Genomic DNA, 26,288 nt, shown 5'->3' with positions numbered 1-26,288 from the left:
TAAATCTCTGTCCCAGTCTCAGGTCTTGTGCAGATACCAACAGGTTTTCTTCCAGAATGTTCCTGTATTTGGCTGCATCCATCTTCCCGTCAATTTTAACCATCTTCCCTGTCCCTGCTGAAGAAAAGCAGGCCCAAACCATGATGCTGCCACCACCATGTTTGACAGTGGGGATGGTGTGTTCAGGGTGATGAGCTGTGTTGCTTTTACGCCAAACGTATCGTTTTGCATTGTGGCCAAAAAGTTCAATTTTGGTTTCATCTGACCAGAGCACCTTCTTCCACATGTTTGGTGTGTCTCCCAGGTGGCTTGTGGCAAACTTTAAACGTGACTTTTTATGGATATCTTTGAGAAATGGCTTTCTTCTTGCCACTCTTCCATAAAGACCAGATTTGTGCAGTGTACGACTGATTGTTGTCCTATGGACAGACTCTCCCACCTCAGCTGTAGATCTCTGCAGTTCATCCAGAGTGATCATGGGCCTCTTGGCTGCATCTCTGATCAGTTTTCTCCTTGTATGAGAAGAAAGTTTGGAAGGACGGCCGGGTCTTGGTAGATTTGCAGTGGTCTGATGCTCCTTCCATTTCAATATGATGTCTTGCACAGTGCTCCTTGACCTCCGGCTTTAAACTTCTCCACAACAGTATCTCGGGCCTGCCTGGTGTGTTCCTTGGTTTTCATAATGCTCTCTGCACTTTAAACAGAACCCTGAGACTATCACAGAGCAGGTGCATTTATACGGAGACTTGATTACACACAGTAGGATTCTATTTATCATCGGTCATTTAGGACAACATTGGATCATTCAGAGATCCTCACTGAACTTCTGGAGTGAGTTTGCTGCACTGAAAGTAAAGGGGCCGAATAATATTGCACGCCCCACTTTTCAGTTTTTTATTTGTTAAAAAAGTTTAAATTATCCAATAAATGTTGTTCCACTTCACGATTGTGTCCCACTTGTTGTTGATTCTTGACAAAAAAATTAAATTTCATATCTTTATGTTTGAAGCCTGAAATGTGGCGAAAGGTTGCAAGATTCAAGGGGGCCGAATACTTTTGCAAGGCACTTTATGTGTCCATTATATCCCTACTTTCTTTTTCAACATCTGGCTTATAGCACATGTGTGACCCTAATGAATGGGCTATTTATGTACAGTGCTGCTCAAAAGTTTGTGAACCCCCTCAACATTTTGGAATTTTCTATTATTTCAACCTGATTTCCTAATCAATCAATTCAGTAGTTTTTTTTTTGTTTTTTTAACAGTTGTGTTGTCGAGACTAAATTAAAAAGAGTTTTCATCAACTGATGTAGGTGCAAAATTGAACTGTTTGGTCACAACCAAAACCGCCATGTCTGGCAAAAAGTCAACACTGCATACCACCAAAAGAACCTTCTCCCAACAGTGAAGCATGGAGGTGGGAATGTCAAGATCTGGGCTTGCTTTTCATCCTCAGGACCTGGACAACTCCACATAGTCCAGGGAATCATGAATTCTGAGGAATATTGTCAAATCCTAGAACATAACCTGACGCCATCTGTTTTGAAGTTAAAGCTTGGCAGAAGGTGGATCATGCAACATGATAATGATCCAAAGCATTCCAGCAATACAACCAAGGAATGGCTGAAAAAGAAGAAGATTCGTGTTCTGGACTGGCCCAGTCAAAGTCCTGACCTAAATCCCATTGAAATGCTGTGGCGGGACCTGAAGCGAGCAGTTCATGCCAGACACCCATCAAACCTCTCTCAACTGACTGCGTTCTGCAAGGAAGAATGGGCAAAAATCCCCCAAAGTAGATGTGAGAGGCTGATTAGTCACTACAGAAACCGTTTGGTTGAGGTAATCTCTGCAAAAGGAGGCGCAATATCCTATTAACTGAAGGGGTTCACATACTTTTGCACACATGATATCTGAGTTTTTCTTAAATCAACCACTTTTGTTAAATAAAGAATGACAATATAACTATTTCTTTTGTTTCAGTCCATTATTTGGAATGTCAGTATTGTGGATTTGGGTATAACTTAACATTTAATAAGGTTATTTTAGTTTTTTTTACAAAAAATCTGACCATCGCTGTGGGGTTCACAAACTTTCGAGCAGCACTGTATATAGAAAATGGATCGATGGACAAATAGATCATGAGAACATGATCTCTCACAGTAGGAAGCACTGTTTGAGGCATGTAAAATCAAATAATTAAAATTAAATTGTTCATAGAATATCAATAATAAAATCAAACCACAGCAAAATGGTCACACTCTTTATTATAATGATATGGTTGAATCTACATATAGTCAATACTGTAATAGCGCCAACATTTCTTGACTTCTTAATCAAAAGTCAAGTGCACCCTTTCGCAGCTTGTTTTGGGTAATGTTTACTCCATGTATACTATACTCCATTCAGTATAACATTTCAGAAGATGCAAAAAATCTACATTTTAACCGTAGACGTCATAATAATATTGACGGGACACTGGGCACAGGGCCGATTAACAGGGGGGTCTATCTCCGTCAAAGCTGACCGAGTGGAAAAACAGACAAAAAGATTTTTATGTTGAAAATTCTTGTGAATAAAAGCTTAAATCCCTCAATTTTTCATAGATATGGACGTAAAACAGTCTCGATTCTTTGTTAAAAGAGCAAAGAACCGGGCTGCTAGCATTTCTTTTACGAAAATATACTGTATGTCGAATGTGCTGCTAGTCTTTAAGCCACTATATCGCCGCCTTAACATCACAAAGAGCTTTTTCCGTTGAAAATTCTTGTGAATAAATGCTTAAATCCCTGAATTATTTATAGATATGGACGTAAAACAGTCTCGATTCTTTGTTAAAAGAGCAAAGAACAGGGCAGTTAGCATTTATTTTATGTAAATATGTCGAATGTGCTGCGGCCGTCGTATGAAAACAAAGAGCTTTTTCCGTTGAAAATTATTGTGAATAAATGCTTAAATCCCTGAATTATTTATAGGTATGGACGTAAAACAGTCTTTATTCTTGGTTAAAATAAATAAAAAAAACGTGCAGTTAGCATTTATTTTGCGTAAATATTGCTAACTATGACGCCAATGCCGTAGTAGCTAATTTCTCTCATTGATTTAGTTCACAACGTTTCAAGATCCATGCATGGTACGAAAAATATAATAATGACCTTGAATCCTCGAACAAATCACTCCTGAATCACTCCTGAGACAGTCCTTCCTGTTCGTAGCTGGTACAGCTTTTGCACTTTTTCAACCTGAATGCGGCATTAGATCGCTGCGTCTGTTTGAGAATAACTCCTCTTGATGTGGGCAGGCCGCCTACTTGAAGGCGAGGCGCTGTGTATGACGGATGTGACCCGTCAATATCATTATAAAGTCTATGATTTTAACACTACATAAGTCGCACCTAAGTATAAGTAACAGGCTCAGCCAAAGTCCATAGTCTAAAATAGTCTTCATCTGTGATTAATAAATAAATAAAATAAAAATTAAAGAAAAAAAAATAACCTCCTTCCCAATTTACACTTTCATCAGCCGTAAGTGTGTGTCCACATTGACTGGGCAAAACATGATGTATATGTGCCCTGTTGATGTCATTGTAGTTACTGGCACCTGTAAATGTTACCATAGTAATAAACATCATTTAATTTCAAAATAATTTAGGAAACTAGTTCGGTACTGTCTTGAAATTCATTCGTTCATAACCATTCAGCACTGATTACATAGTAGCATGGTGCTCGGCTTGCTTTTCACTCAGAAATGCTCCCATGACATTTTCTGACTCTTTATTTTCTTTTTTCTTTTTTTTTTCGCTCATTGTCGTCATCAGATTTGTGAACCAACGAGCGTCACCTCCAACCCCTGTCTGTATCTTACCATCACATCACACTCATGTCTGACATTTACGCTTACATCATGTTAGTGCGTTGTGCCATTTCAAAGAAGTCTCCCTTTTACAGTTTTGTAATACAGTGTATTTGTATGAGGTGTAAAATGTGAATTTTGACTGCAGTTGCCCTCTCCAAAACATCCGTGGAGCAATGATGGAAGTTCAGCATAACATGAAGCAAACAGCTCCCTTCCCAAGACAAGAGGTAGACTGCACATTGACTAGCTGTCTTTTTTATTGCTGCAAAAGAAATCTCCTTTTAAGAAGGAAGAAAAGTTTAGTGGAAAAAGGATCTTCTAGATTTCACTGAAACATGGAGAGTTTAAGCTCATTTGTGACCTACAGTTCAACCAAAACTACTTTGGGATATACCGTGGGCCAAATAAGTATTTCGTCAACCACTAATTGTGCAAGTTCTCCCACTTGAAAATATTAGAGAGGCCTGTAATTGTCAGCATGGGTAAACCTCAACCATGAGGGACAGAATGTGGAAAATAAAAACAAGAAAATCACATTGTTTGATTTTTAAAGAATTTATTTGCAAATCATGGTGGAAAATAAGTGGTTAATACCAAAAGTTCATCTCAATACTTTGTTATGTACCCTTTGTTGGCAATAACGGAGGCCAAACGTTTTCTGTAACTCTTCACAAGCTTTTCACACACTGTTGCTGGTATTTTGGCCCATTCCTCCATGCAGATCTCCTCTAGAGTAGTGATGTTTTGGGGCTGTTGTTGGGCAACACAGACTTTCAACTCCCTCCACAGATTTTCTATGGGGTTGAGATCTGAAGACTGGCTAGGCCACTCCAGGACCTTGAAATGCTTATTACGAAGCCACTCCTTTGTTGCCCTGGCTGTGTGTCTGGGGTCATTGTCATGCTGAAAGACCCAGCCACATCTCATCTTCAATGCCCTTGCTGATGGAAGGAGATTGTCACTCAAAATCTCTCGATAAATGGCCCCAGTCATTCTTTCCTTTACACAGATCAGTCGTCCTGGTCCCTTTGCAGAAAAACAGCCCCAAAGCATGATGTTTCCACCACCATGCTTCACAGTGGGTATGGTGTTCTTCGGCTGCAATTCAGTATTCTTTCTCCTCCAAACACGAGAACATGTGTTTCTACCAAAAAGTTTTATTTTGGTTTCATCTGACCATAACACATTCTCCCAGTCCTCTTCTGGATCATCCAAATCATCTCTGGCGAACTGCAGACGTGCCTGGACGTGTACTGGCTTCAGAAGGGGGACACGTCTGGCAGTGCAGGATTTGAGTCCCTGGCGGCGCATTGTGTTACTGATAGCAGCCTTTGTTACTGTGGTCCCAGCTCTCTGTAGGTCCACCCGTGTGGTTCTGGGATTTTTGCTCACCGTTCTTGTTATCATTTTGACGCCACAGGTGAGATCTTGCATGGAGCCCCAGGTCGAGGGAGCTTATCAGTGGTCTTGTATGTCTTCCATTTATTTGATAATTGCTCCCACAGTTGATTTCTTTACACCAAGCATTTTACCTATTGCAGATTCAGTCTTCCCAGCCCGGTGCAGGTCTACAATTTTGTCTCTGGTGTAGTTCGACAGCTCTTTTATCTTTGCCATAGTGGAGTTTGGAGTGTGACTGACTGAAGCTGTGGACAGGTGTCTTTTATACCGATAATGAGTTAAAATAGGTGTCATTAATACAGGTAACTAGTGGAGCCTCGTTAGACCTCATTAGAAGAAGTTAGACCTCATTGACACCCTGAAATCTTATTGTTTGTAGGTGACCAAATACTTATTTTCCACTCTAATTTGGAAATAAATTCTTTAAAAATCAAACAATGTGATTTTCTTTTTTTTCCCCACATTCTTTCTTTTATGGTTGAGGTTTACCCATGTTGACGATTACAGGCCTCTCTAATCTTTTAAAGTCGGAGAACTTGCACAATTGGTGGTTGACTAAATACTTATTTTCCCCACTGTAGTTCAGGCTGAGGAGGCACATTTTTGAAAGTCATCTGTCTTCTGTCCCAGAGCCTGGGCTGAGGCAATGCATTTATCAAGGCTTCCGCCATTCTCCTCATGCCATTACCTGTAAGCAAGTCTGCCAAAATAGCCCTTAATTGCTGCGAAAGCTACTGTCCAATTGAGGCACTTCCTGACATCATAGCAACACTGCTCACATATAGAGCATAAGTCAAATCACGGCGCCTCGCCATCACAGCCAATGCGCTACTGAAATGCCGCACCAAAATTTCGCCGCCTCCTCACCACATCAACAATGAATTGGTTTGTCGACAGCAAGTTGCGCGAGGCTAAGTGCAGTGTGAAAACTGCTTAAAGCTGTCCATCGTTATGCAGAGGCATGACAGCTTGCACCTACCTTTCACAGCACATTATTTAACACATTTAGTAAAATCACAGATTGAACCTTTTTTATGCACACAAACCTTGATTAAATCAAGGCCCACAGTGTGTGTATGTAGCACTATTTTGATTCCTTGAACGGATTCTATGTTAAGTACCCTTTTGGAACAACAGGACCAAAGCCCACTGACCAGAGGCCATCGAGACAGACAAATGAATGGACGGGTAAACAGACAAACAGATAGTAAATCAAAGAATGTTGGTCTGGACAATTCATTGTGTATGGAAGGTGTGGGCTTCAGAAAAAAAGACCAATGAAACAGCCTTTTCAGGTTTTTTTTTTTTTTTTTTTTTTAAATCCACAAGGAGCTTTAACACAACATGAATTGGGATTTATAGGTCAGGGCCTCCAGTTGGGTGGCAGGCTGCAGAGGATTCTGGCCAGCACAACGGCAATATTACGTCCATCTGTTGTCATGGTCGGCTCATATTTGCATACTAATCCTTCTCTACCCACTACTTCATGAAAACACCCTGCCGGTAGAATAGCAGGTGTTTCTGGGTGAGGAATTACCGGAGCAGGGGGCAGAGGAATGATGTCAATGGAATGCCGACTATAAAAGGGAGAGGAGGAAAATTATGTGAACATAGAAAATCAAAGCGGTAACATGCAGAATTCCTGCCTCTGCAACCTCATTTAAACAAGAAACCTTTGTTACACTTTACGTTTATGAAGTTGTTATTCGATAAGCAAAAATTCAATGCATACTCAAAGTCAGGTGTTTATCTCAAGGTCAACGTGTCAAAGCATGATTTCCCTGCCTCTCCTCAGGAGATGTGGCTCCAGGCAAAATTCTCTTCAAGCTGACTAATGATATTTATATGCAGCTATAATATTATTTCAATGTCTGCAAATACAGATCATCCATCAAAGCACTACTGCAATGTCTTTGGGCTGGAAAAGGGCACTGGGACTAGATATAGCATATCTAAGATCTAATAAATACACAGTTCCCTCGGCAAGAGCAGGAAGCTGTGCGATCTCAAGATTCATTTTGTATTTTGTCGACATAATAGATAAGGTTTGATACATTGCAGGCCTGAAAAATCTACATTGTGAACTATGTAAGTATATAAATGCATGTTTTATTGATGCGCCTGTATCAAAAAATAGGGAACAAATCATACACAATCAGAGGTGAAGATCTAGAGAAAAACAAACTCCTATTTTTTTTCATTTGTGACCATCCCGCACTACATGTGGTGTGAATTCATGTACTGTGGCAGGTGGCAGAGCAGCAGGATAGACTTCACACCATGCTCTCAAAATGTGTTCCAGCATAAACAACTAAGGCACTGGGAACACAGTTTTTCAGCTTTGACTTTGATATTATATAGATATGCAACAAATAAATATTAATGGCAGACAGAGTGAACAGAGCATAAGAACTAGCAGATAAAGAGCCAGTGGGAAATCTGTTGGACTTGTTTGCTTCTTACCACATGATAAAAGTAAATGGTCAAGTCAGACAATAGCAGAAGTAAGATTTGCTATCTCATCTACAACAGCTTCTGTTACACCTGTGGTTGAATTTGTCCCTATCACAAGGAGAATATGCAATTTGCAAAACATTTTATAGAAATTTAAACACAGACTATCTGACCGTGCAGCTGACATGCTAATCACTACTGATGCTAATTTCGCTTAATATATTTAAGGGTTCATGGATCAGTTGAAACACTAAGGGTTAAATAAATGATATGATCAAAACAATGTGTTATACTATTGATAAATTGGAATATTTGTACCCCTAACTAGGGATGTCCCGATCCAGGTTTTTGCACTTCCGATCCGATACCGATATTGTTTTGCACTTCCGATCCGATACCGATACTGGCCGATACCGATACCGGCCTATCTGAGCATGTGTTAAAGTTTAAAGTTATGTAGCCTTCTTACTTAGTTGTCAGACTCATGTTGAAAAAGGTTTTAGTACTCTTGATAACAACTAGCCAGCTGAATTAGATGAGTTTGAATAACACACAACGGTTGGTAACAAGAAACTGACCTGTTTATTCAGTGACAAACACAAAACATTATAAATAACAAACAGAAATGGCATAGTCAGTCAGTAAAGCGTGCAAATAATATTGTAAACGGTCTTAAAAAAGCAAAACACACAAACAACCTCAGTGGAAAATCCCACAAACCCCCCAAGCTATTAGATGCTTTTAATGTTTCGTGCATTAGTTACAAAAATTGCATAAAAAGCCTCTCAGGTTTAAATAAACGACTATTTCAGGATCAATTTAACATTTTAAAACAGTAAATAAAATACTCAAGTCCCCATTCTGTATCAGCAGCTTTAAACTACATTCAATTCATTTAATTTAGCAAATCAACTGTTAAAAGTTTAAAATTGCTCCCGTTATTCCATAATTTCCCTTCTGTCTACTTTCGACATGTGAAAGTTTTAAAACTGTTTTGAAGATAGATTCAAGTCATGATTTTGCCGATTTAGGAGTATTTTACATAAAACGTTAATTAGGTTCGCTTGGAAGGTTCACAAAAGCCTACTAGGGAAATTTCCTGCTTTAAGATGGCGGCTGTTTACTAACGCAAGTAGTTTTCAATCCTTCAGTGTTGCATACGCCGTCGAGTCTGTCATCTTGCATCTAGTTCTATATACATATGATATATATTATCTACAGTTAAAAGATGTAGACGTAGTTTGTAGCAGCTGTCAGCAGCAGTTAGGTATTCTTGTGTTTTTTATCCAGCGGCATGAGTTGAGCTAAAGCCGTAAGTCGAGCATTGGCATTACCCGGGTGACACGCATGATGTTTAGTGATTTATGATGTCAATAATCGGAATTTGGATGTTTGTGAATCGTTCTCGAATCTTCCACGGCCGAATCGCTTAAGGATGTAATGACGGCTGGGCATGTTGTACCGTGGTTCTAAGTGTTGGATGGTGCGTCTTTACTCACGAGAGATAATGGCTCGTCATCCAGAATGAATTCTTCGGCAATGACTCTTGTTATTCCCTGGGCTTTGGGACTGTCGAGTGGCAGTTTGTCACGCATAGCAAAAGTTTCTGCCAGTGTTAGTTGCGTAGGACCTTCCTTTTTGTCTTCGGTTTTCTTAACATACTCCTCATATTGATTGTGGTGGTATTTCGCTATATACTTGATTAGGTTGGTTGTATTAAAACTTCTTACAGCTTTACCACCACGCTTGACTTTATTGTGGCATTTGTTGCACTCTGCCTCGTCTTTGTCGTCCTTTTAGGTGAAATGAGCCCACACAGCTGACATTTTTACCGATAAAGTCTCTCGGTAAATTGGGAGACGGTAATGTAAATGTAGTGTGTTGAAGGTGTGCCGTAAAATACGGACTGGATTTTAAGGAAACCGAAGCAAAAACTGGAATGGATTTTGTAAATCAGTGCGCTGCAAAACCCGGACCGGACTATCAAAAAAACCTGGATCGGAAATCTGGATCGGAATTTTTCCGTGTTGGCCGATCCGATACCGATGCACATTTTTTTGCCCATATCGGCGTCCGATCCGATCCAAATATCGGCTCGGGACATCTCTACCCCTAACAGTTAAAATGTTTTTCTCCTAGCAAATAAGAAGAGAAGAGCTTTACCATCACTGAGATATGCAGAATGCGGAGCTCCTCCTTTGTTGAGGTGTTTGCTGTGTCTTCAGTTGGTTCAGGGAGGCTAAGGCTGCCATCCTGGTGGTGTATGTGAAAGAGCAAAGTTCCGTTCTCTAGCCACTGCTGCCTCCATCGCACCAAAGGGATGTCCTCTGAATTCCCGGAAATCTCTGCAGCACAATGGGGATAAGAAGCGGCTATAAATCTGTGAAGACTTAATAATTGGCAAAGTAAAAACATGGCGCTTTACATCTGTGTTCACACTGATGCATGCACTCATGCACCAACGGACTGCTGCTGCCATGGGAGGTACTACCAGACACACCGGGGAACAGTGTTGTTAATAACTTTACTACTAGTACTAACAGCGTTATTTTTTCAGTAGTGAGTAATCTAATTAATTACTTTTCTTATCTTTGCAACGCCGATACCGTTACTGAGGCGGGAAAGGCGTGCGTTACTATGCGTTACTATGTTGGTTGAATGACGCGAGAAAACTCTGAGAGGGACGGACTCACGGAGACGAGAGAGCAGAGCAGGAGTGGTGAGGAGGCAAGAAAGTTGTGACGCCGTTGCAAACGCGATGCTAGGTGGCTCCAATAATGCCTGACTGATAGCCTTCAAACCGCCCACATGATGCTACGGTAGATATCACATATTATAGAACTAGATTCAAATGGCAAACACGGCGGCATTAGCAACATGTATAAAGTCCTGGATGCGTTAATAAACAGCCGCCATCCTAAAGCAGTAGACCTCTCAAGAAGACTCTGTTGTAGAGAACTTTCCTAGCGAACCGAAGTAACATTTTATCTAAAATTATCCTAAATTGGCAAAATCTTGACTTAAATCTGTCTTTAAATGATGAAACAGTTTTGAAACTTACACATGTCGAAAGTCGAGAGAAGGGGACTAATGCAATAACGGGAGCAATTTTAACAACTTAACGGTGATTCACAACATTAAATGACTTCAACACATAGCAAAGGTTACTATCTAGTTATCGCAATATCCACAATACCCCTGTGTCTAGTCAAGTTTAGGGTAAAGAATTGGTCTAAGGCCAATTGTCCCAAAAACCCTGTAAACTTCACATTGTGTGACGTTTTTTTTTTTTTTTTTTTGGGGGGGGGGGGGGGAAACAACAACAAAAAATATCAACAGTTACTTTGCCAAGTAACTAATTACTCTTACATTCAGGTTACTGAGTAACTAACGCAATTACTTTTGGGAGAAGGAATTTGTAACTATTGTAACTTTTTTAACGTAAGATTACCAACACTGGACACAACTGAACTGAACACAACTCTGGACGTGGTGTTATTCTGTCCGTTGTGCTAATAGATGGTATTTACATGAGGTTAGCCTTGATGTCAAGAGTGGCTTGGGAGCTGTGTGTCCGTGATGGGAAAGATGTACATTTGGGACACATCATCATCAGTAGTGTTCCAACAAGTCATATAAGGTTAAGTAAAAATTATTTACGGTTTTAACATTTTTTAATTATACATCCATACATTAAACTATACATACAGATAAATTTATTCAAAATGATTATGTAAAAAAAGTAGCCCTCCATATGACTTGATATCAGATTGCAAGCTCTTCGTATCGAAAGGTTTGTTCCCTATCAGCATGAAATATATTATTTTCATTCTGCACAGCGAAACACCTTCTTCAATCCCACAGATAATGCATACACACATTTAAAAACAGGGTACCCAAGCCAAGATGTTTTCCCTCTTTTCATCTCATCAAGTGTTTGAGTAATAAAAATAAGAGACACAAAATATGAGGGAACAGTTTACCTTAAAACACAGATAAACACAATATTTCTCACACCCTTGCACAGCATATCACTTCTCCAATAACTAATTAAAATACTTGTGATGCATGCTGGCAAAATGAAAACCATTCCAAATGAATGACAAAGCTTTGTGAAAGATTGTTGTGTAAGCTTGCAAAGAAATATCAAGTCTGTACCTCAAGAGCATTCTGGACTGTATGTAATATATTCAAAAAAGGATTACAAAGAGTAAAATCAGTAATCCACAATTAATCCTGCCAAATCCTGAATATGTATTGCTCCTTTTGTAGCCTGTCTGCAATGTCATTCTATTTGTTGTTTGAAGCTTATTTTAAGTAAACAAATTTTAAATTATGGAAAATCCATATTAAATCAAGTGAAATGAATTCTCAATCGGATGCAGGTCAGGTGATTTACTTTGCCACTGCATAAGATTCAACTTTATTGCCTTAAAATGCCTTTTGCAGTAAATGTTGGGCCAATGTTCATCTGCCTTGGAAAGAACCAAAATAGCACGGGGAGAATACATTAAATCCAAAGACATGCCCCCCAATCTGTTGCCAATTTTTTTTTTTCTAATTGTTATCAAATAATTGCTCCCTGAATCAAGGCTTTTATCAAAAATAAAGGGTGACCCCCCCCCCCCCCCCAAAAAAAAACAATTATATGACTGTATTATTATTATTAATTTTATTATTATTATTTGTTTTTCAAAATCACCTTCTTTAAAAGGTGTCCTCCTGGATGAATGTATTTTTGAAATCTGCTGTGTATCACTGCAGATTAAAAAAAAAAAAATGTTGAAAAAAAACGGGAATTTTTGAAGTGCAGACATGAGCAAATGGCAACACTGCAAAACGGTGACCTTGAGCAAGTAAATACTCTGCTATTTTAGTAACCATAGTGGACTGAGGATGAAATTCACAGTATCCTAGCTGAGATGTTAGAGGTGAATCGCAACAGTCAATTTCAAGAATCCATTTGTTCAGGAGGACGCCATTTAAAATGAAAAAAAAGGAAGGAATATTCCATAATTATTTCTCAAATGGCATTTTTTAAGGTTTCAATTCCTATGAATAAAATATTTTTCTTCCATCGGTCTTGGTTTTGTTATTTGTCGTTAAAAATTCCCTTTTCGGGGGCGCACCGCGTATTTATTAACTATACAGGGATTTTTAAAAAAGCTAAATTAAAAGAATACTACATAACTATTAATGTCAAAACAATAAAAGAGTCAGACTTTAATTACTCTGGGTCCTATTTTTATTAGCGACAGAAATTGAGACCAAGCTAAGGGGTGGCTAAGGGGTGTTTGAGACCATTTTTTTGTAATTTGGAGCCTGCTGCTGTGCTCACATATAACCAGTGTTGGGAATAATGCCGTTATAAATAACGCTGCTACATAACGGCATTGTTTTTTCAGTAACGGGGTAATCTAACTAGTTATTTTTTTCGCCGTTACAATGCCGTTACCGTTACTGACGGTCAAAAGCGGTGCGTTGCTTACTCTAAATAAACTGAAGAAACTACCAGCCGTAGCGAGTCTACTCTGCTCTGTTTATTTGTCATCCAAGACTTGAGGTGTGTTCAGGTTCGAGAATAATGCACGTGTTTTGTTTTGTGCTTTTTCTTAGAAAAGATACACCACACAGGGCTTGCTGGCACTCTGTTTCTTTAATAGCATATATAACTTCAACATTAACACAAATATACGGCTCTCGGCAGGTCGTGTCTCTAACTCACTCCCGCATCATGTGAGCAAAACAACACTGGCGCCGTGTGCACTTTAGGGTGCCTCGGATAATTCTGTATCAGAATATTACAGCACGTACTTCTTATGACTCCAGGCTGTTTGTCCCTGCTCATTCAATTAGACAATGCTTTCCAAAGCTTGCTAACGTTTCTGTTTTTGCTACACCTGAATGCTAGCCTCGTTCCCATCCCCCCACTGTCAGCCAGCAAGAATGCTGCTTCTTCCTCATCTTGAGGATGGCAGACGCTTTGAGGGTGATGGGAGGAGTAGGGGGACGAGGCTACCTGTATGCACCACCTGGATAGATGCGATGGAAGTGATTGTGATTGGCTGAGGGTTAGAGTCATGTGTCATGGTAAGCCAATCAGGGCCGGTGTTTTCACACACAAACCGGAACAGCGCGTGCGGCAAACACACACGCGCAAAACAGACGCAGAGGGATATGATGGCAGAGCATTCAGAGGAAAATTTGTCCTTTACGAGGTGGCGATATAAAGACTATTTCAAGTCAAAATACTTCAAGTACAGTAGGCTATGTCTACTTGACCAGTTGTCTCAGGTTGTGAGAGTTAGATTTAATTGATTAAACTCACTTTATATTGTTTACTGCTTATTGTTATTTTCTTATATTGTTTACTGTTTTATTTTTGGTGCACTTCAAGTGTAGGATAAATCTGTTGCTGGTGAGGTGCAATAAATGTTACAAGGTTCTATAACACAACTCCCTGTCTGTTTTTCTCTATTCAACTGACTCGAATACTGCTCAGAAAATTTCAAATTCTTTGAAATACAACAACTTTCTTTTTAAAGTAACGGAAATAATTACTTTCCCTGGTAACTAGCTACTTTTACTATAGAGTAATTCAGTTACTAACTCAGTTACTTTTTGGAAGTAGTAGTGAGTAATTATAACTAATTACTTTTTTAAAGTAACGTGCCCAACACTGCATATAACAGACTTTTACATTATTTTTAAAAATTGGCACACTTGACAGTGAAATTATCTGATCATTCTGGAGGTTGAAGAGTCTGTTTAAAATGTTAAGCAGGTCACTAAAGAACATACTAAATTAGCTTGGGAGGAAATCACAAATATCGTGAGTGAATCTTCTCATAGTACACTATAAAATGCTAGCTCCCGACCTAGTACTGTCCCAGTGTGAACGTAAAAAAACCAATGCAAAAAAGGGTATATTTGGAAGACTCCCTCAACTGAGAAAAGGGATATAAAAAAAACACTTAGGTTAGGTGGATACCGCAGGTCGTAATGCACAATTCCAATTTTTTATCATATCTGTTTTTTTGGCGTGCCCGTTCAGACTGCCTTTGTGAAAACTTCGTTCAAAAGTCCGACACACACTGAGCAAACTGACCCGCATGCGCAGAATCACCAAAACAAATGACTACACAAGCTGACTCTGCATCATTCTTGGGTGATCATATTTTTATTTCACAAAAGAGGACAAAAATAACAGACATAAATAATCTCCGTTTAGTCTTATATTTTTAAAGTTTATATGGATTGATAGAACGCATGCACCGTATGTGTGTGCATCATGCATGCACGCACACACATACCTGACCCGGCTTGACCCCCCCCCCCCCCCCCCACACACACACACATTTTATTTTATTTTTTTCTGACGGTTGTCAATCCACTTATGACTAATCTAGCCCCATATCCGTGCCTCTCGCTCTTTGCTGATGTAATTGCTGCATGAATTCCAATTTGGGAGACTTGACAGTTCAGACTGCCGCCACATGATGAAAAAATGTGGCCCAGATCGGATTTTAACCACATACAAAAGTGACCCAGATCAGATTTGAATTGGTCCACTTTCATGTGACCTGTCCCGTTCAGACCGTCAAGCTAATGCCTGACTCGAGTCGGAAAAACACGAAAAAAACGGATTTGTGCATCAAGACCTGCGGTATGAACCTAGCTTTAGAACACTTTACAAACAGCTAACACGTCATGTCGAAGGCCGACATGTACTTTGGAAGAGAAAGTACAGGATGACCTCATGGGCAGATTATTTGAAGTTAGCCACGGCAATCTGTGCTGTGACACGGGCACTTGGGGACCAACTTCCACCCCAATCGCGTGTTTGTTTGACCCACCACTCTAAGTCTACTGGCTCTACCACACATAGTAGGCAGAAAAAGATAAAGAACGTACAAAATGCCAAAATAAATAAAAAGGCAATAATAATATTGCTAAACATAATGTAGACTTCGGCTAAGTTATCATGTTTAGCACTAATATTATTTAATATCTGTAATATCAGCACAAATGTGGGTCCATTTGCCTAGTTCACTGCAGTTTTAGTGCATCTTCTTTTATTGTCGTTCTACATTTGGTCTGAACATCCCTTGATGATTCTCCTTTCATTAAAATAATATAGCACAAGGCAAGACATAGTTCATTCTTTGATGCTGGTTGGAATCAAGCCTAGTGAGGAGCACTGCCTTCATGCATTATAAAGATGGCAACAATTTGTGTTAAATGTTAGATGTCCCTCTTTTAAATGATCAAGAACTCACTCAATTGATATATTAAAAACTGTCATATAATCTGCTAGAAAATCGCAACTCACCAAGTGATACAAAAACATTATACAGATAAAAATTAATAATATATTAACATGAAACTGCAATTAAGAATTTGCATTTGTGTTTTCATAAACTGCCAGTACCCTGCCTAGCTGGAAGTATGAGTATCCCTGTGTATCCTATAACCATATTTTTTAACTGCACTCAGCTCATATTAAAAATAGGTAAAAAAAATCTACGATTGCATGAGGCTCAAGAAATTCATAGTGAAAGCTGATAACATCACCAATACAGGTTAATGCATAAATATAATGTACTTTAGTACACACTACAAATAGGTGCCCTAGCTCCTTCGTCTCCTTTGTCAGGTAACCCATTATACTGATTACTGGCAAAGGACACTGTGGTTTTCTGAATAATAGCAATAAACCTGATACAGATTAGACCCTGTTTACAAACAAAACACTTGGCTATCCCTGTGTGTGTATGTGTGTGTCCCCTTGCATGCACTTTATACATCAAGTTTTTGAGATGCATTATATCATGCTAGTGTTGGTGCGTACACAAAAAGAAGCACAAAAAGAATGAGACCATTGCATGAGTTCCTCTGATCCGAGTCACACGTGAGATGCAAGTCAGTTTAATGCGTGTAATATTAGTTAAAAAGGAAAAAAAATCGGAAAAAATCACCCCCCCACAGAATAAAAAAACATTTGAATTCCTCCAGATTTCTCGATAAAGTTACAAAATTGCTCAGAGTATGTTGAAAATTTACATTTGACTTAGCACAGTGTAGTGACCAACATAGCCATTATGTTATGTGAGACTGGCAGTGCACAATAAAGGGGGGAAAAAAAAAAAAAAAAAAAAAAAAAAAAATTATATATATATATATATATTAGGGCTGTCAAACGATTAAAATTTTTAATCAAGTTAATTACAGCTTAAAAATTAATGAATTGTAATTAATCGCAATTAATCAATTCAAACCATCTATAAAATATGTCATATTTTTCTGTAAATTATATATATATTCTGTTAAATAAATTGTTGGAATGGAAAGATAAGACACAAGATGGATATATACATTCAACATACGGTACATAAGGACTGTAGTGGGCATTTCACTCTACTGTCATTTAAATCTGTCTCTGCTGCCCTCACTCCGAAGTGTCTACTTTTTCCAAAGCTAGACAGCTAGTGAACGACGACTTAATAATCAGACTTCTTCCTTTTTCATCTGATTTATTAATAAACTGGCCTCAAACCATTGTTCTCTTTAGACCGTCGTAAAACTACAAAAAAAAAGTACACAAGCATTGCATAAGCAACAACGTTAGCTTAGCACGCTATACAGGTTCACTAAACATAAAAAAAAAAGCGTCTCATACAAAAAATATAGCATTTCGCTTACTAACATAATATGTACATTCTTTACAACAACATTACTTACGGATAAATCTTGTCCAAGGATCATATAAGCACAACATTACAACGTAGGCGTCAGCCCTAGACGTTGTGCAGCCATATTGAACTGACGAGAAAACAATAAACCATGTCGCAAAGCGACCACAAGAGTTCGCTGTTGGACAGCACAAAAAGCCTTGCTGTAAAACTTACCAAAAGGCAGAATACTGTCTGAGCGGGACATGTGCATTAATTGCGTCAAATATTTTAACGTGATTAATTTTAAAAATTAATTACGACGCGTTAACGCGATAATTTTGACAGCCCTAATATATATATATATATATATTTTTTTTTTTTCCAACCTTAAGTGTTTTACTTGGGTCAGCACATTTCTACCGGGACTTGTCTCCATGCCAACGATGCACAGACAGCTTGTTACTGGGTCACAGAGTTTACTGCTGCAAGTAAAATTAGTAACTTTCACATACACTTTGCCAGCTATAGGGGCCTGGATTGCACTGCTAATTCAAAGAACAGACTGCAAGTCTTTGCTTTATTTCTGTCATGAACTAGCAAAGAACCCATGTGCAGGAGACTGTACCTTTGATTTATATTCCCAATATAATACAGCGCTGAAAATTCAGAAGTCAAATCAAGAAAAATAAATGGACTGAAAAATATTTTTCACCCATGAAAGAACCTCGGTCAGGCACTGTGTACATACAAAATGCCAAAATACCTTCCCACATGAGTAGACACATTAGGCGTCATTATTGCCATGAATTGGTTGGGCAATGCATGTTAAAGTAAAGTAGAATTTTGGCAATACAAAAAAATTGCAGTCTGTGAGGTAAGATATGCATGACTGTTAGGCTATTTTCAAATCCAAGGAAGGTCACCAATTTATAAAATATGGAAAATCTCATGAGTAGAATAGCATGGTGAAGGCAGAGGTTGTGAAAGTGGCATGCAGGGAATAACTGTGAATCAGCTAACATTCACAGTCAAACTTGGACATGCCCTGGTTAAAAAAGCAAACTGTTCAAAGTTCAGGGCTTAATCATGCAAAATGAAGACCTTGTAACTAGAGCTGAAACGAATACTTGAGCAACTCGAGTTTAAAAACTGATCCGAGTAATTTTATTCACCTTGAGGAATCGTTTTATTTTGCCAGCTCTAAGCATCACGTTTTGCCCGGACTACTTTTAATGAGGGACAACGCGCTGACGTCACGTGCGCAGAGGAAGAAGCAATAAAAAAAACAACCTTACTGCAGCCGACAGCCGATACAAACTACGCCGACGTTGATAAAAACTAAGCCCGCATGATGCTAGTGTGGTAGCAGTAGTGTCCGATGTGTCTCATAGATATTGCATGCATTTAGGACTAGATGCAAAATGACAGACTCGGCGTTAGTAGCGTTAGTAAACAGCCGCCATCTTTAAGCAGTAGACTTCTCAGCGCTAATAAATATAACGTTACTGTCACCCGCTCACGTAACGTTAGCCCTTCGGAGGGCTAGGTTTCTATTGATTATGACCACTGTCGATGCGTGGCTAACATGTTTTACATACAGGCTTTTTTTAATCTGTAAAAACTAAGCGCTGTAGAGTGATGAGGGTGTAAAATTAAAATATAATAAAGCTAACTGTCAGTTTTAGCTCAGTAGTCATTGTTGAATAAAACACCAAGTAGACTGGTCCCTAATGTGCTCCAATACAGCAGGTATCATACATTTATTTTGAACACTGCAAAAACTCAAAATCCTATCAGTACTTATAGTTTAGACTAACTTAAAACTTAACTAGAACTTAAAAATAGCTTGACACAAATGGAAATTCAATTGAAACACGTGGTAAGAACACATACCTTTCAAGTGATGTGTGTTATCAAGTGTAATTACATTTTTAGGTCAGAAATGTTTTTTTTTTTTTTTAATAAGATCTAGAAGTATTTTGAGTGAAAGCTGTGAATTTGTTTTTTTCTAGTCATATTTGAGATGCAATTGTTGGCTGTTTTCAACAATGTACTTCGAAAATAAAGACTTTGATTGACTAAAAATGGTTCAATATTAGATTCAATGTCTTTTTTTCTCATGTATATTTATAATTGCTCCTTACCTAAAAAAAAAAAATATATATCCGGTAACTCGATTAATCGATAGAATTTTCAGTGGATTACTCGATTACTAAAATATTCGATAGCTGCAGCCCTACTTGTAACAGCCCCTTAAGGTTAGTGGACCAGCTCCTCCTGGGGGTTAATAAGTCCAAACTGAAGCTTAGAGGAGATCAAGCTTTTTCTGTTGCTGGTTCAAAACTATGGAACAACCCCCCTTGTGGTTTTCAGCCTGTTTGGCAGCAAACAAGTAGGCTCTACAGTGTCACCAGGATAGCACAGAACATCAACTGGCATCATGCCCCTATCCCCATTTATTAACACTATCAGCACGCTTAATGTCACGGCGCATTGTTGGTGCCTCTTTGACTACTTACAGAAGAGTCAAGAAATGCTGCAGTATGGCAGGAAATGTGACCATTGTCAGAGCAACAATGGATGATACGACTGATGCTGGCAGAGCGAAATATTGCCGGAGCTACAGCTGTCATCAGCACTACACAAGAAAAACCATTATGGAGGCACCAAGATGCACAGGCAGGGAAAAATCACAAGTAATTTAACAATCTGGCTATTTTTTAAGAGCATTTTATCACCTTTTTAAATTTGCTCTATTATTATTATTTATTTACTAATTTAGCATATATCAACTGCTAGAAGTGAAACATTGTGTGGATGTGAGATGTTTCGGTATAAATTTATTGGATTACATAAATACCGTAATTTTCGCACTATAAGGCGCACCTGACTATAAGCCGCACCCTTCAAATTTGGCAAAAAAATGGCATTTATTCAAAGATAGCCACACTGGACTATAAGCCGCAGCTGTCCTCATTGTATTATGGGATATTTACACCAAAAGATGTTAACCGAGAACACTTAATTTGACAACGGCACCATATGACTGTGATAAGACCAAATGAACCACCAATTGGCTGCAAAGCTTCATTGCTTCAAGAAGCTAGCCATCAGTGCCGCCTAGCATGCATTGCAGCACTACAGATGTAAATAACAATCAAACTTCATGTTCTGTCCAAATTTCTTCAGTTAATGTTTCATTTGTTTTATTAATTGCTAGATATGGTATTTGGTAACACTTTATTTGACAGTGGCGCCATAAGACTGTCATTAGACAATCATAATTATGATATGACATAGTCATGACCATTAATGAATGCTTACAACAGATGTAATTTGTTATCCGGCAAATGATCTCCGTTTTGAATGGTTGTCAAAGATCCAAGCTGGACATACTGTAAATGGAGTTAGTGACATAATTTGTCGGATGACACTTAATGACATCTGTCGTAAGCATTCAGTAATGCCCATGATAGTGTCATGCCATAATTATGACCGTCATATGACGTCGCTGTCAAATGAAGTGTTACCTATTAACCCAAATAAATCAACAAATAAACCGCACTGGACTATAAGATGCAGTTGTCCACACTGTATTATGGGATGTTTTAGTGCTGCAACGATTAATCGATTAACTCGAATATTCAATTTGAAAAAAAAAAGATTCAAATTAAATTTTGATGCTTAGAGTATTCGCTTAAGTAAAGTGGCATTGTAATGGTTTGTTTTGAAAGTGTTTGCATTTAGTTTTATTGATTTGGGTGGATACACTGCCCTCTAGTCTGCCACATTTTACATGGCTGAATCCAGCTGCTCCATGTTAAGGCCAACATCAGCTAAGTTTGTGTTTGAGCTAACGTTTTTTTTAATGCATTCGTAATTTGGTTTATAGGTATATTTAGCCGATTTTTGTGGTAATATGCGTCTGAACCATTTGTTAAGAGCATTGTAAAAAATATGTTAGCGTTTTATAGCATTTAAGCTAGCAGACTTTTGATATGTAAGTTAGCCAATGTAAGTTAACTGTTGTTTTGTTGTACATAAATCCTTGAATAAACTGCCTTCTAGTGGCAACAGTGAATATGACACAACTCATTTTACATGGCTGAATCCAGCTGCTCCCTGTTAAGACCAACATAGGCAAAGTTTTTGTTCGAGCTAATGTTTTTTTTAATGCTTTTGTAATTTAGTTCATAGGTATATTTAGCCATTTTTGTGGGAATGTTTGAACCATTTGTTTAGAGCATTGTATAAAAAAAAAAAAAACATTCTATAGCATTTAAGGTAGTGGACTTTTGCTATGTAAGTTAGCCAATTGTTCTTTTGTTGTACCTAGATTCTCGTTTATTTCTTTTTTTTTTTTTTATACCGTTTGAGTTTCATCTCAGGTATTTTAATTTTTTATGTTCCTTATCTGATTACTCGATTATTCAAACTAACTAGTTCATCAATTAATCGACTACTAAAATAATCGAAAGCTGCAGCCCTAGGATGTTTACACCAAAATATATTAACCGGTATCACTTTATTTGACAGCGGCATCATATGACTGTCATAAGACCAAATGAACCACCATGAAGCTTTGAACCAATTGGCTGCAAAGCTTCATTGCTTCAAGAAGCTAGCCATCAGTGCTCCTTTGGGGGAGACCATCAACCTCTGCTACTACCTGCTGTCAACACTGTTGTCGTCCAACTTGCCTCCTAGCATGCATTGTAGCTCTACAGATGTAAATAACAATCAAACTTCATGTTCTGTGCCAATTTCTTCGGTTAATGTTCTATTTGTTTCATTAATTGCTAGATATGGTATTTAGTCACACTTTATTTGACAGTGGCGCCATAAGACTGTCATTAAACAATCATAATTATGATATGACACAGTCATGACCATTAATGAATGCTTATAACAGATGTAATTTGTTATCTGGCAAATTATCTCCCCTTTGAATGGATGTAAAAGATTCAAGCTGGACATACTGTAAATGGAGTTAGTGACGTAATTTGTCGGATGACACTTAATGACATCTGTCGTAAGCATTCAGTAATGCCCATGATAGTGTCATGCCATAATTATGACAGTCATATGACGCCGCTGTCAAATGAAGTGTTACCTATTAACCCAAATAAATCAACAAATAAACCGCACTGGACTATAAGGCGCAGGATTCAAAATAAAGGAAAAAAGTAGTGTCTTATAGTGCGAAAATTACAGTGGTAGGCCTTTTTGGCACAAGTTATTCTTTTCTCTTTTACTCAACTCAATCAAGAGCAATTTGTAACTTTGTTGGCTTCTTCAAAAAGAACTGGTGAGGCAAGAGCATTTTCTGTAGGGATTTTTCCCAATAATTAAATAGGACAATGATGTTTAAGGTTATGTGGCAGTATTAACATGCTGTGATGAAAACATTCAAATAGAGCAGTTTGGAGAATACGCTCTGATTTTGACACCCGGGGGGAAGGCTGTTTTGTTACATGCAGTGCTATCAAAGTGAAATGTCATTCATGAAATTAAATGATTTAACTTATTGGGGAGTGCTTCTGTGGGGAGAAAAAAATGGTTGAATGCAACTGAATAAGATTTCAAAAGTCAACACCCCCACAACCCCTGGGATTTTTCAGGCCACAGCTCATTGTTTCTGAGTGATATCTTTTTGTAATTTGACAAGGACTTTTCATGTAAATAAATGTGCCCTTTTTTAGGAAGGGGAAAGAAGGCTATTTGGCTACATCAGGTCGATGGAGTTACATGCTGTATATCCAAGAGCTGAGAGAACCAGCAGGTGACAGAGCGGCAAGCTCACTCACTTTGGTCTACAATTCGACACAGGGGCACTGTGAGAGAAGGTGTACGTGGAGCTGCTGGGGTGCACTATATAGAGTCCATTTTTTGATTATTTACTTTAATAACCTTAAATTTAAAACGTCAATAAGAGTTTTTGAAAGTATGACTTTAGCAGTGGATGTTTCAGCATGCAAGGGATTTACCCCTCATATAATATTTATGTATCATCTCCGTACACTACATACATTTTAAGTGCTGGTGTATCTATACTGAAGCCAAAAAAATGTTGCATTTTTAGATTTATATCAAGCTTTTGTATCAATGCCAATGCCAGGTGTAATCTCTCTGTCAACTCTGTTCCTTTGAGACAAAGATAACAATTGACGTAGCCGTCGGTCATCAGAGGGCATGGCGATAAGAAAAATTGACTTCAGAGCTGTTCCTGAATTGTGTAAAACCTATTACTAGCTGATAAAGGAGCGAAAAAGAAGAAACTGCTCTTAAGGCCATGTCAATTATTTCTTCAAAAGAAACAAATACTGTATAAACAAGAACATTTAAATAATTATGTGAAAACAATAAGTGCACCAATGGATCGAAATTCCTATAATTAACATATCATTTTGATTCGACCACCAATGGGTTGTAAAATGGGGTGTAATGCTTACATGTAATCCAATGACTGAGTCATTATATAATTAGGGGGGAAAATCCATTGCCCATTAACTTCTTTACAGAGGCACAATTGAGTTTTATTGAACAGACCACCCCTTTTAGACATACAATGGTACCTCTACATACGAAGTTAATTCATTCCTTGTTTGTAAGTCGAAATGGTCGTATGTCGAGTAGGATTTTCCCATTAGAAGACATTATAATTGCATTAAGTCGTTCCACAGCCCAAAATCTTACACTAAATCTGTTAAAAATGCCAGGTTGTTTGAATGTTACATGTTTTGAATCCCCCTGGTGGCGATTTGCAATTTGTTGTTTTTATGATCAGGGATATTTTGGCCACTTAAAGAAAGCTAAGACCTACGTTCTCATAGAAAGAAAATAAAAACGCAACGCGTTGATGAAGAGAGAGTTTGGTATGATTAATTCCGGACGGGCATCATTATTGTTGTAACCGGACTATCTGTCGTGGCATCCATTCTTCTAGTCACACCAGCTCAGTGCATTTTTATAAAATCCTTAATAAATACTGCTGTTACTATTGGAAAAATCAATTACAAGAGCAAAACAAATAAATTATGCATTTTGCGTCGTGTACCTAAACGCACCGTGGGGCTGATGGCAGAGTGAAAGAGTGCAGTTGAATTTCTCTTTTTACGTCTTGGTGTTGCTGTCAGTTGGTGACGCGTGTTTTGTTGCACAAGTTCTGAATTAAATGATTAAAAAACTGACGAAGCTGATGATCTCTTTGGCGATGGTACCAGAATAATAATTGTCACCTTAACGGATAAAGACTGGCGAACAGAGGTCGTCGGAGTATTGTCAAGCAGTTCATGGACGTGCACCCCACGGTCATATTTTTCCATCATTCCATCTTCATTTCAATGGTAAGCCTCACCTTTTTTTTTTTTTCCCATCACCTGCTTTAACATTCTTGGAACCCATGTTGATTTCTCTCACAAGAAAATCCGCCTGCGTCAGTGAAATTGAGACGCTGTCATGAATCGTATTTTGAGCATTCTTCGAATGTAGAAACAAATAGCCTGTCAAATTTTACATCGGATGTCGAAAAGATCGTGTGTCGAAGCGATCGTATGTCAAGGTACCACTGAACTCTAAAGTCCGGTAATGTTCGGGTATTTACCTGGTACGCCCTCATGTGTGAATGCAAAAAGCTGGTTCAATTGTCAACAAAAGGCAGTTATTCAAATTGCATTTTTAATCTGGAAAATAATTTTGAACTGTTTTTTATACTTTATTTGACATGCGTTCCGGAACATGCATGCATTGATGTTTGAATGTATGAATGTTATTTATTTATTTATTTTTATTTATTTTTATTTTTTTTACCTGTCCTGTTCAGCTGTTTGACACAGAGAATGGAAGTCTAAGTGCCCCGGATAGTCTGAACAGTTTTAATGTTTCACATTGAGAGTCTGACATACTCCCATTGTGATCATTCAAAATACCTTTTTATTATGACAAAGCAGCGAACAGGAAGGGATGATTGGGGGACAGAAGAAATGAAACACAAGAGAAGAAAGAAAAGAAACACATACAAAAACAACAACAAGAAATACATTGAACATCTAGACTAATTACTAATATGCTGGTGCCATCATCAGCGAAATGTATTTCCGGTTTACACCATGTGGGGGCCTATTGGCCAGTGAAAGAGGGGGACGGGGGTGTCTATAACCCTAAGTGATTGAAAGGGGTAGAGTGTACACAAATCAGTTCTGTGATCTAGAACCCAGTAATCGTGTGAATCTCTTATGAATGTAAGCCCGTTGGCGACCAACCCTATACCGCCCCATCGCCAATCCCGGCACCAGGACCCCCAACCCAAGCATGCCCTACCACGAATGTATGAATTTTATGTTTGATTAAAATTTAATTTTAGAGAGAAAAACTAAATGAAATATATTATTTGGGTCACAGCTGTATAAATAATATATATTTTAACTAAATAGTAAAGTAGAAGTCATGATGGGCAATTATTAAGACTTATGCCAAATAGAAGCTAGTGGTATTAAATAGACTTGTTAATTGAAGTTAAATACTGCTCTATATTCTAGTCGAGTAATAACTATAAATCTACTGATTTGTTTACAAGGCTAAGAAGCAACTTCATTTGTTCTGACTGTTTAATGCTATATGATCAGGTGTTGTCGGCCCCTTTAAGTGTGGGATAGTACGAGACACATGGGATTAAGTGTAGCATTCAGGCAAAAGCACTTCACGTTTGATACAGATTCCCCGCTACTACCGATTCTGAAAGCATATTAACCTCGTTGGGTTGCATCATGAGGGGCATCTGATAAAAAAAAAAAGTATGGAACATATCAAGATCAATCCCTTTCTTCATTTTCTTCATTGTGTTAGTGCTTTATGCGTTGCTATCTGATCGTAAATTCATCTGTCTAATATTACATGAGAGTCTCACTCC

General features: G+C 38.2%; 1 protein-coding gene across 8 annotated transcripts in view; it reads right to left on the bottom strand.

Annotated features, from left to right (window-relative positions):
- The window catches only part of astn1 (astrotactin 1), a 506,238-nt gene that overhangs the window by 403,026 nt on the left and 76,924 nt on the right, over positions 1–26,288 (bottom strand). For all 8 annotated transcript variants that reach the window (XM_057856766.1, XM_057856768.1, XM_057856762.1 and 5 more), the window contains exon 2: positions 9,870–10,051. In XM_057856766.1, the coding sequence (XP_057712749.1) occupies positions 9,870–10,051 (182 nt within the window). The remainder of the gene's footprint in view (positions 1–9,869; positions 10,052–26,288) is intronic.

Source organism: Corythoichthys intestinalis, chromosome 14 (genome assembly GCF_030265065.1).
Source record: "Corythoichthys intestinalis isolate RoL2023-P3 chromosome 14, ASM3026506v1, whole genome shotgun sequence".
NCBI lineage: Eukaryota > Metazoa > Chordata > Actinopteri > Syngnathiformes > Syngnathidae > Corythoichthys > Corythoichthys intestinalis.
This window is presented reverse-complemented; position numbering and strand designations above follow the sequence as displayed.